At 40.9% G+C, this 12323-nt stretch overlaps 1 protein-coding gene and 1 pseudogene across 3 annotated transcripts in view; both read right to left on the reverse strand.

Annotated features, from left to right (window-relative positions):
• The window catches only part of SPAG6 (sperm associated antigen 6), a gene marked incomplete at its 3' end in the record, with an annotated part of 64209 nt that extends 54553 nt beyond the window's left edge, over window positions 1-9656 (reverse strand). For both annotated transcript variants that reach the window (XM_080918423.1, XM_080918422.1), the window contains exons 1-2: window positions 9572-9656; window positions 9403-9498 (exon numbers count right to left, since the gene is read on the reverse strand). In XM_080918423.1, coding sequence (XP_080774549.1) covers window positions 9403-9498; window positions 9572-9596 — 121 coding nt within the window. In that variant the 5' untranslated portion in view covers window positions 9597-9656. The remainder of the gene's footprint in view (window positions 1-9402; window positions 9499-9571) is intronic.
• On the reverse strand, window positions 276-1413 carry LOC308421663 (lupus La protein homolog; annotated as a pseudogene). The gene has a single exon. The product of its transcript is annotated as a lupus La protein homolog (transcript).
• Window positions 9657-12323: the final 2667 nt, after the last annotated feature.

A 12323-nucleotide genomic window follows, 5' to 3' on the forward strand; every position in this document is an offset into this window, starting at 1 on the left:
TATATATTTTACAAGTCTGTTCTAATACATTCTCATATTACAAAGTCAATTAAGAGGAAGAACCTTCCTTTCCATATTTTAATCATCCAAACACAAACAGAACTGTGCATTAAAAAAAAACTTTCATTTGGATAACAACAAAAAGAAAACAAGTAAAACAAGAAAAGTTTCCTTTTATACAGGTGGACATTGAAGTGGATCTAATTCACTTTTCTTTTTAAAAGCTTTTGAAGACAATAAGCAGCTTGAAATATGAGGAATAAAAACACTGCCTACTAAATAAACCACTTGTCTCTAGCATCTTTTTCTCTTTTCTTATGATTCGGGTTCATCTCTGTCTCTTCTGTCTCTTCCTCTTTTCATTGGTCCATGACGATGATCATCATCGAATCTTGTCCTTCCTCTGGGTGCCCCAGCATAGGCAGGTCTGTTCCCCTTTCTTTTAATCTGCAGCTGCATGGTCTCCTTTTGACCTCCTCTTGTTTAGGGATTCTTGCTGATCATCTGTGATCTTTTTCACTGCTTCTTTTCCCACATGTCCTTCTAGGAATCCCAAATCCCCTTTTGGTGCCCTAACAGTAGGTAACTGTTATTTGCACTTCTGGATTTCTCAAGTGCTTCCTTAGCCTTCTCTTTGAAGAGAATTATTCCCTCTTTTGCTCCTCTGACAAAGTCAATCCATTTTATTTCACCGTGATTTGAGAAAAGGAAGTGTAAATCTTCTCTACAGGTCTGCCCATCCAAGTGACCAGCAAGCTTCAGTAAGCATCCTGTCTTTCCTGGCTTGTGTCTTCCTTCACATTCTTGTTTGGCTTTTGATTTAGCTTCCACTTTGCTCTGCTTTATTTCTTCATTTTTTTTTCCCAAAGGAATCTTCCTTAAAGAGGATTAGCAGATTAGTGACCTTGTACTTCTGGCCAGGGGTCTCCACAAACTTCTTTGCAGACTGAATACTATCAAACACAGCAAATATTGGCCCCTTAAGTGTTGTGTGCAATGTTCTTCTCATCTGAATATTCAGTATTAGGCCTTTATCATCTTACCATTCTTTTATATCATCAAGGGTGGGAAGCCTTTAATATAAACATCTGTTTTCCACGTCATTCTTATACTCACTTCAGGACATGGTCTACCTGGTGATCTAATCTTAGTTTTGTCTGCACTCACTTCCATGAGTTTTGCATTAGATTTGCTCAGTGCTTGTATGATTACATCAAAGTCTGTGGTCAGCTGGTTTAGCCTGTTGCATTTTCTCATCATTTCCAAAGGTACCCAGCCTTCATCCAATTTGATCTGTTCTTTTAAAAACTTGTCTCGTGGTAAATTGAGGTCTCCAAATTAATGCTCAATTTGATGACATATTTTTGGCCTCAGAGCAGCCATTTTTTTTTTATTATTTTCCTTTTCAGCCATTGTGGCTATCTGTAAAGTTTCTCACACTCAACACTTCTGATTCCACAGTCACCACAGCTTCGAGAACAACAACAGAAGCGCCTCTCTACTTCTGAGCACAGGCGGGCCAGCCAAACACGCTTCAAGATGGGGGCTTTCCCTAAACCATTTTTAAAGTATCTAAAATTACAGAATATGGAGTCTGTTTGAAGTACTTTGGGTTGAATAACTTCATTAAATAAATGACCTTGAGAAAATTAATTTTTTTATTAGGGAAGGAAGCAAACTTTCAAATAGTACCCCAAATGTCTACCTCCTAAACTATAGTGTATATTTTATAGGTAGCAATTCTCAGACACCTCTCTTCACCTAGAAGATATGTTCTTACCTTTACACTGGCAAGGACACTTCATTATTCCAATGATAAGGTCGTACCTCAGTGGTAGAACACTCCCTGTGCTGGCTTCCTTTATGTAAACTAGATACAAGCTAGAGTTATTTAAAAGGGGGGGAACCTCAATTGAAAAACAAAATGCCTCTATAAGATTTGGCTGTAAGGCATTTTCTTAATTAGTGATTGACAAGAAAGGGCCCAGCCTATTGTGGGTGGTGCCACCTCTGGGCTGGTGGTACAGTTCTGTAAGAAAGCAGGCTGGGCAGGCCATGAGGATCAAGCCATAAGGCAGCACCTATCCATGGCCTCTGCCTCATCTACTGTCTCTAGGTTCCTGCCCTGTTTGAGTTCTTGTCAGCTTTCATCAGTAATGGACTATAATGTGTGGCCAAATGCACTGTTTCCTTCCAAACTTGAATTTGGTCATAGTGTCTCTTTACAGTAATAGAAACCCTAGGACACACGCCTATTGTGCCTATAATCTTAGGTTTAATCCACAGAACCATGTGACAGATGATAGAAGACAGGAGATAATAGGTAGATTTCTTCTAAAAGGTACAGATGTAAGGACGATGCTATAAAACAAGCTCTTACTAAATGAAGAAAAAATGTGACAGAGACAGAGAGAAAAGAAATGGAAAAAGAGAAGGAAAAAACCACAGCAGCTTCTTACTCAGCTGTTTGTTAAGGAGTCCATGGGTCACAATGAGTGCATGAAAACTAAGAGCCCATTGCTAGCGACTGCCAAGGAGCACCACAGTCTCTGATTGACAGTGAATACCATAGCCTCTGACTGCCAAGGAGTACCACAACCTCTTACTGACAGTGAGTACCACAGCCTCTGACTGACTGAGTACCACAGCCTCTGACTGACAGTGAGTACCACAGCCTCTGACTGCCAGAATTTCTATAATTTCACCATTAGCATTGCTGTAGTTGTCTTCTATAATCACTACATTAAGTAAAAGATCACCTAATTTTTCTAATGCCTTTTCACCCTCCAGCTGATCAACACCACGAGATTTCATGAGAGGACTTAAGATTACTTCAGGGCTGAGCATACAACGCAGTGATGACGTAAGCTATCCACACCTAGCAAGGATTCAGTCCCTAGTGCTGAGTGAAAAAGTTACTTCCAATTAAGTTGTATTGTACTATAGGCAAAGTTATTAGAACATAATTACATGAGGAAACATTAAGTGGGCATTTACATACTTTTCAAATAAAGATGCAAGTTCTGTGTGTCTAAACCTCTTTCCGGCTGCGATCTCCTTTCTGCACTGTTTCTGAACTGCTCGCCACCTCAAACGCTCCTCCCCCATGCTCTTACAGAGAAGCCAGTCCTTCTGCTTTGGTCTGTTCTCCATTTCTGAATGGTGCTGATGTGTCCAAGCAACAATATTTTGGGGAATTATCTCCCAACCTCTCTTTGTCCTTACCTGACTCTGCCTTCCATCCTAAGTTACTCCATCCTCGGACTTCACTCACTTGCCAGCTTTTAGCCATGTGACAGGCACTAGCTCTTCATGGTGCTGTTTAAACCATGCCCAACTCTCTTCCACACTAACCCTAGAATCATGTTACCAAACACAACACTGGTCCAGTCCGTCCTCTGGCTGCAAACTTGTGATAGCTTTGCATTTCTTGCAGAAGAAACCCAAACTTCCTGAATAGGCCTGCTTTCCCCTCCCGCTTCACCGGACTCTTCCACCCTTACCCTGGTTCTCAAGCTCCAGCCAGACCCCAATGCTGGCCTTTTCTCCTCGGCACCACCTCTTATCCATTTCGAGTTCCTGTCTTTACACATAATATTTTCTCTGCCTAAAAGCAATTGCATCAGCTGCTTTCTAGAAATTCAACAGAGGTAAAACCTACCCCAAGATGCATGTCTGCATAGCAACTCTCACACCCAAATCTTCACTTCTTTCAAATAAATAGTAATGTATAGATATATAACAGTAATACATATTATATATATATATATATACACTATATACTACATACCATTTGCGTTATATGTGTGTAATATATATTACATACATAAACTACATACCTTAGCAACTAAGCCACTGAAGGGCAGGAACTGTTCCTTTTAATATCTGCATGATCATCATATATGTTCAGTGTCCATCTGGCACCTATGCATGCCACAAATGTTCGCTGATGTCAAAGGAACCAACTGTGCAAATTAATTTTATTTCAAATAAACTTCAGTTACAAACAATAAAAATAATTGTGATAGCCATTTTCTTGTTATTCATACAATGTTAAGTATAGTAACAATGCAATTACAAATTTATAAAACTTTAAGGAACTCATATGGGTCACTTAAAATGTTCCTCCCTTAAAATCACACCACACAGACACAGTTCCATGTGATTCAAAAGTCATGTTGAAAATCTTGGTTTGTATCTTGTCTTCTACCAATGTGTAGAGTTTTGTTTTTTTTTTTTTTTTTTTTTTTTTTTTTGCAATATATGTGATTATAAAACTGCAGATAATTAAAATATCTAGGGTGAAGTCAGAATGTTAGTAATAAGGGCTGTACCAAATGTTAGTAATAAGGGCTGCTGCTTTAGGTTTTGGGGATAAAATTTGTAAGGCATTTCATTAGAAAACTGTCTGAGGCTTACAGTGTATGTAGTTCGATGGTAGAGTACATGGCTAGCATATATGAGACTGAGTTCAATGTCCAGCAAAACATGTATGCAAGGACACACACACACACACACACACACACAGAGAGAGAGAGAGAGAGAGAGAGAGAGAGAGAGAGAGAATTCCTTCTTACACACACTCGTTCTAAAATATTTATACAGTTTACTCATTAGAGGAAGTTTACTCTAAAAGATGTGTATAAATGGGACCCTACATGCTTAGCATGTTAGAGGCCCTGGGCTAAATCCATAGCACACACGAAAATGATAACATTCAATAGCTGTGCATAAGAGGAGGGAATTGATAACTGTGTCACAAGCACAGATAGGATTATTATTACACTTGATGACCAAGCACAAGTTTCCTGGCACCAAAGGAGGACGGAGAATATTTTATAAATAAAAAAGAACAGCTTTCTACCAGAAAAATCATGTATAGTAGCTAGCATGACATAGAATAATTAACAAGTAACTGTGGAATAAATAAGTGCATTTTGACAAATTCTTTTGGCAAGAAGCCAATGCCTTTACTGACAGGCATCTACTTCTTTTACTATTAGACTTCAGGGTTTATTTTTTAATGCATGTAAGCTTGTGTGGTGATGCAGACCTGCAATCCCAGCACTTTGGAGGCTGAGGCAGGAGAATCATGAGTTTCAGAGCAGCCTGAATGACTTTAGCAAGATACATGCTGTTAAACTGTCCGCAATACTAAGCCTATAAAGCACTTCTATGGAAGAACAATACCGTCTATAAAGCATTTCTATGGAAGAACAATACCGTCTATAAAGCATTTCTATGGAAGAACAATACCGTCTATAAAGCACTTCTATGGAAGAACAATACCGTCTATGGCACACTTTGACACTGGCTGCCTTGACAGCTGCAAAGCTTAGAATGTTTAGAAAAGCAGGCAGAGGTTACTCTCTCTAGATGTCACAAATACCACTTATTGTCAGCTGGACTTCTGAAAGAACCCAAACAAGCCATAAAGGTAACATGGAGGGCTGGAGAGAGCTCAGCAGTTAAGAGCTCGTGTGACTCATAACCCTCCAACCATGACTAACTCCCATTTCCGGGGGATTCTCTTGACTTCCATGGGTACCAACCCTACACGTGGTGCACATACATACATGCAGGCAAAATACTCTTAATCATAAAATAAAATACATCTCTAAAGAAATTAATATTGGATAATCATTATGGCAGGAAGCAAAAGACGAATGACAAAGACAACATTCTTCTTTGGAAACTAATAAAACCTAACTTGTATCTTCACAGACTAGCCCACTGACTCTTGGGCAAGGCCAACATTCTTCTAAAACTGTGGCTGTGTGCTTCTCCTAGGACCAACACAATTTCAGCAGACATTCCAGTTTTGCTCCGATAAAATGAGCTTACACAAAGTATGATCTAAGCCAAAAACAAAGAATAAAGTGTTCATTGTGGACTTGAAAACCAGCTGTAGTTGTTTTTTTAAGTTGTTCCCCTACTTCTCCCAGCCAGCAAATCATTGATTTGACTGTGGGCTTGAAACGGTTCTCTGTGGCCTGCCTTGAACCACTTCAATTCTCGGTTCCTATGGGACCCTGGACTTCTTTCTGTATACTTTTAAAGAGCTTCTGGCTTGATAAGACTGTTTTTTTAGGACTGAAAAAGCCTGAAGCTCCCTATGGGGCCAACTTTAAATTTACTGTCAGTCCCCATCTACAGGGGTTTATCTGAGAAGGTTTTCCAAGGCTGACTTCATTCAGATTCCCAAGGTGGTTCCCAAAGAGACCCCACAGGCTGACAACCCTCACTATTATTTGATAGCCACCAGTAGTACCTAAAGTCAGAGGCTTCTTTAAACAGTTAATGTCAAAGTTTTTAATAACCCTAATCTTTAAAATCCCTTTCACATGCAATGATTAAAAATTCTTAGCAAGGGAATTATGCTTTGCTCATTATGCCTATATGGAAAATGATTTATTATTATCCTGGACTCATGATGTATATTTAATATAAGAACATGTTGGGGGATGGGGAACAAAACAAAAAATCTTGCCAGATACATAGACCATGTATCAAAGTCAAGAGTAAAGTCTACCTGCACCTTACTGTCTAAGGGAAACACTCACCTAACTAAAGCCTGGTTGCAATGTGCAATTCAAACACACTCAAAAGCAGGCTTAAATCCATGGTACCATTAGAATGGTTGATTTTATTGACTAGTAAGGAAGAAAAGGTTTGAGAATAAAACTTGTAGGTTGCTCTGAACTACAGGAATATACATAGAAGGCTACTCAGGATTTTAAATTACTACAAGAATTATGAATTCTAGATAAACTTAAGTATGTTAAAAATGTTTCCCCAGAAAAAGAAAAAAATCTTAACGAGCTATGAAGATGACAGTCAGTAGTGGATAATTTTGAAAAACTACTATGTCCCTTGTGTTCATTGCTTCACAGGCCAGACTTACAGGCCTAAGACTCTTATACTTTGACCACTTAGCCAGCTAGTTTATGTTAAATTCCCCACACACTAGGAGCATTATCTCCTGTCCATATTCCCAGCTCCTTAGTAGACCTGAGGCAGAAGGGCCAAAGAGTTCAAGACCAACCTGGGCACCAAAACTAAAACCTTGTCTTAAAAGTAAAAACAAAACAGAACAAACAAAAGAAAAACTCACGATATATCCTACCTTGTACTCTGATAGGATGAGGCAACACATCATTAAAATTCCTAAAGATATTCAGTATACTTTTCAGTATTGTGCATATTTTATTTTAATATTTCAATATTAATTTTTCTAAGTAGTGTGACTTTAAAAGTATTCATTTACCTTTTACCTACATATACATTATCCAAACAGTAAAATCTTATAAATAGCAAACACCTATTCGCAGAGTACATTGAGTAGGACTGAGAAAAAAATAAATTTGAAAGTAATTTAAAATTTACTTTAAAATGTAAAATGCCCTAATGAACAACATGTATGTAAAGAAAGTCAATTTACATGAAACAATTCCAGGAGAAAATGAATTCTGAAATGATATTTTAAAAATAGATACTAGTTCAGGGGTGGCGCAGGTTGGAGTCAGCAGCAGGGAGCGATCATGGGCTAGAAGCACAACACAAGGCAGCCATGGTGGCTCCATGCCCGGTGGCAAGCTTGATGCCCTGGGTTCCACACCCAGGGCCATGAGTTGGGAGGGGAGAGCCAACCAATGCACTGTGCCATGTGCATACACGCTAATTTAAACTTTAAAAGAAAAGCCACAAGAGACCCTTGTCATCATACTGTACCTTGACGATGCCAGCCAGAGGTTCTAGAGACAAGAGTTTACAGACTAGAACAAAACTGAAAAGGTGAAAACTGGGGACAAGGAATTTCTGCCTCGGTGTCCTCCTCATAATCTGTTTTAAAGTTTTGGAAGATGGCACTGGAGGAGGCTAAATCAACAATTACATCACACTATTGAAAGACATGCTTTATTAGAAATGGCTCCCCATCACAACCAGAGATAACACCCAAGGAATAAACAGTAAAATTCAGTGAGGAAACAAAGAATCTGTTTTGAGGAAACAAAGAGAAGATGTTTCCTCAAAAACAAAACAACAAAAAAACAGGGTAAGCGCCGTCTAAGTGCTGTGCACGGCAATTTGTTCTTTAATTTAGTTTTAATGACATGTTCATTTAAAATAGTTTTAAAGATCTCCTCCTGTAAGCTGAGGTCTTCTTAAGACCAGGTAAGTAGTATCAAGCTCAAAGTTCAGTAAGAGGCCCTTGTGGAAAGCGGTCTTCTGGGTAATGCTGTTGCCCTCTTGAGCTCCTGCCTGCTGTGGTTACCAGCAGGAATTCTCTAAACATAATGCATTCATCCCCCCCCCCCCGTGTGTGTGTGTGTGTGTGTGTGTGTGTGTGTGTGTGTGTGTGTGTGTGTGTGTGTGTGTATCTGTCTGTCTGTCTGTCTCTGTCTATGTGTCTGTCTTTCAGCCTCATGTCATGGGGTGGCCACAGATAAAGGCAGATGTAAGGAGAGGCTTATGATGTCTGTACCCTCTCCCGGATGTCTAAGTGACTAATGGAGAAAGGTATTTTCAGTAGTGTGTAGCCACTGGTAGATTGGTTCTTGTTAATAATGCTAAGTAAACTCACTGGTTCTCCAAGCTGGATTTGAATAGAATCCTTTCTGTGGTCTGTGTGTGGTGCTCCATCAAGGGTGAATAAATGTCTCTTCAGAAACATACACCTCTCTCTCTCTCTCTCTCTCTCTCTCTCTCTCTCTCTCTCTCTCTCTCTCTCTCTCTCTCTCACACACACACACACACAGAGAGAGAGAGAGAGAGAGAGAGAGAGAGAGAGAGAGAGAGAGAGAGAGAGAGAGAGACTAAGGGGTGGGAAAAGGATGCCTTGCAGAAGTCACAAAACCAGGTCCATGTTGCCTATTTCGAATCTCTTGGAAAAGATTCAAGCATATTACTCTTCTTCCATGAATACCAAGAGGAGGACGGTGAAAGCAGCCTGGAATTTCTTGCTTCTAGGAAGTGAATGTGATCAAAGAGTGACAAGAGAGGGCACCGGGATAGACTGGGTCTGGTTGGGGTAGACTCCCATCAGGAAAATGACTTCCAGGCAGTTCATATGGCTGGCTTATTGCAACGAAGATGGAAATGACGCCAGGTCCCTTGCACCGCCTCACCCACAAGTTCCTGCGGAGGGGAGGGAGTCCGGGGGGGTAACTTGGCAGCACTTTAGTCCACTTCCTTGGCTCCCCAAAAGTTGAGCTAGTAAGGGAGAGCGAAGGCGTGGCAAGCAGCTGGGCAAGCAGCAGGGCCCGAGACCGGGTGGGGCTGGGGCGCTGGGTGGTGTGAGGATGAAGTGCGGGATGAAAGATGAGGCCGGGGCGACGAAGGAAGAAGATGGATGCGGCATGGGGGAGTGAGACGAGGGCCCCGTGCGATGTGAAGGCTCACCCGCATTCTGCAGTGTCTCGATGTTTTGAGGTCTGGTCGCCTGCTCTGCCACCATCTGCACGAACCGGGTCCGGGCGTTCTGGTACAGTTCAAACACTGCGGGGAGAGGAGAAGTGGAGTAGCCCGCCCTCGGCGCCAGCCCGTCGGGGCGTCTTCCCACGGCTCCTACCTTGCAGCACCTGCCTCTGGCTCATGGTGCCGCGGTGCTCGCCGGGTCTGCTCGCCGCAACCCCGCGAAGTCCCTCGGGACTGCCCTGTTTACCTACACGCCCCGGCAACGGGCTGGAACCTGAATGCAGCCGTCCCACGGCAACTGTGGGTCCCAGGCGTGACGTCACAATGGTAGATGGAGTGGTGGACGGACGACCTGGCAAACCGGGACTCCGTGTCGGTTGTCACTTCCCTGCTGGCGGTGCACGGGACGCAGGAGTTTCCCGGGAGGATTTGGTCTGCGTCGACTCTTCCTGTGAGGCGTGGTTTTCCCGACTGCAGCGCGGGCTTGGAGCTGGAAGGAAGGAGGGCGCTCGGGACCAGTAGATGTGCTAGCACGGGGTGTCAGCACGAGTTACTCCATGTTCCTATAATGCCTCTCTTCCTTACCTGGCATTTCTGATTTCCGAATTCCTGGAGAGTCACAGGAATCGTGTCCACACACTAAATTACGATATATTAACAGCAATTAAAGACACCTAGAGAGTCCGTGGAAAAGCAGAAAAGAAAATGATATGATAAATATCCATCTTGCAGGTTTTGCTAGTTACTACCAAGTTTGCTGTCTCCGTATTTCAATAAGACTTTAAAAAAAAACAATTTATTTTAAATTCGGACTTCATTTTGTTGCTCAGTGACATTTTCAAAAGAAATGAACCTTCACCTAGAAACACCAGCTCACATAAACTGAGCTCCGCAGCATTTTCTTTCTCACCAAATTTAAGCGCTACAGTTCACCATTAGTTCTAGCTCCTCTCTGAAAATTCTGTACCAAATGTCTCAGTGACAGGTGTCAATCTTAAATATTTCTCTCGCTGAAACGACCATTTGACACCAGGTGTCAAATGGGCAACTAGCCACAGCTGCTGCCTAACAGTGGCAGACAGGAAATCTTTGCTATCACCAGGAGGGAACACACACATCCCTGGTTTACACACTTGGAATCTTCTACTACTGTCACTTTGAAAGTTTCGTCCTGATAGGCGCTCTCTGAAGAAGCCTCGGTGTTCTCTGGAGTCCTAAAAGGCTGGAATGTGAACTGCCCACCCGGGAAAAGGAGTGTGTATATTCCTCTGCTTCACACCCAGGAAAAGGAGTGTGTATATTCCTCTGCTTCACACCCAGGAAAAGGAGTGTGTATATTCCTCTGCTTCACACTAGGGAAAAGGAGAGTGTATATTCCTCTGCTTCACACCAAGGAAAAGGAGTGTGTATATTCCTCTGCTTCACACCCAGGAAAAGGAGTGTGTATATTCCTCTGCTTCACACTAGGGAAAAGGAGAGTGTATATTCCTCTGCTTCACACCAAGGAAAAGGAGTGTGTATATTCCTCTGCTTCACACCAGGGAAAAGGAATGTGTACAGTCCTATGCTTCACACCTGGGAAAAGGAGTGTGTATATTCCTCTGCTTCACACCTGGGAAAAGGAGTGTGTGTAGTCCTATGCTTCACACCAGGGAAAAGGAGAGTGTATATTCCTCTGCTTCACACCCGGGGACAGCCCTTGTCTTTTGCAGTTCAGCAGCCAGTGACACATCCTTTACTCACCTCTAAGTTTCACTTTGGTCGTCTATATTTTCCCCAAAAGGGTCTTTGAAGCAGAAGTGTCAGCTCCCAGGTAGAGAGGTAGAGGGAACCCCCAGTGGATTATTAAAATTGCTAATGAGCTGTACTGGTTTTATTTTCAGTTCCCTGTAGCATTTTGAAGACAAAAAAAAAAAAAAAAAAAAAAAAAAAAAAACTTCACAACTTAAAGGTTCCATTGCTTAGTTTCAGAATTAAACAATTCAAACTCCTAAATTGTTACACCTTTCATTTTTTAGTAGGTGCTTTGTTCTTTATTTTCTATTTCTACATTCTATGTATTTTCTACTTTAAAAAATGTTAGGAATTCAATAACCTCCGTATGAGGTGCAACATGGTTTTAAAAGTCAAGTAGAAAGAATATTTTAAAGTATAAAGTCTGCATGTCATGGACAATGCCCATTAGTAGACTTTATTATCCTGATGGAACACACTATAAAATGACTATTTCATAGCTGAAGAAGTTAGATGGGGTAAAAAAGTTACATTTTGTTTTTATCAGTATTTTCCCTCAGCCCTTTAAAGTTCAATGAAGAAATGTAAGATAATAATCATAATTTACCTATAAGTGGAATTGTTGGTAATTTAAATATAAAACAGTGAAGGGATTACTGTAACTAAAAAGAAAGTCGTTCTATCTTTCCTGACCCATTTTCAGTTTACTAACTTTAAGACAAAATGCTTCTGTTTTACATAGTTACAAGAATGTTCCAGGAACACATATAAAGCTTCAATCTAATGGTTAAATGAAGAACTACTCAAAAAATACTTAAGTTATTATCAAACAAAGATTATTGTTCTTAAAGAACCAGTGGAATTTACAGGTGTATCATGAACTTGCCAAATAAAACTATGCACTCGACTGGTAGTGAAATATGAACTTGAAAAACTGTTTCAATGAAAAGTTTGGAAGTCCTTGCTTTCTTTTAGGAAAGGCTAGCAATGCAATTTCAAAATCATTCCCTACTTATTTATGAAAATGACACTGAAACCCAAAAGTATGAAACCAAGTTTTGAATCTTGTTCCATTTCTCTTTACAAATCTCCTTCGAGAATCCAGAAGATCCCAGTACTGTAGCTATATGTTTCTCATGCATAAAAGATCCTTTGGTAGCTTTAACCCATCT

Source organism: Micromys minutus (assembly GCF_963924665.1).
Source record: "Micromys minutus genome assembly, chromosome: 6".
In the NCBI taxonomy this organism is placed as follows: domain Eukaryota; kingdom Metazoa; phylum Chordata; class Mammalia; order Rodentia; family Muridae; genus Micromys; species Micromys minutus.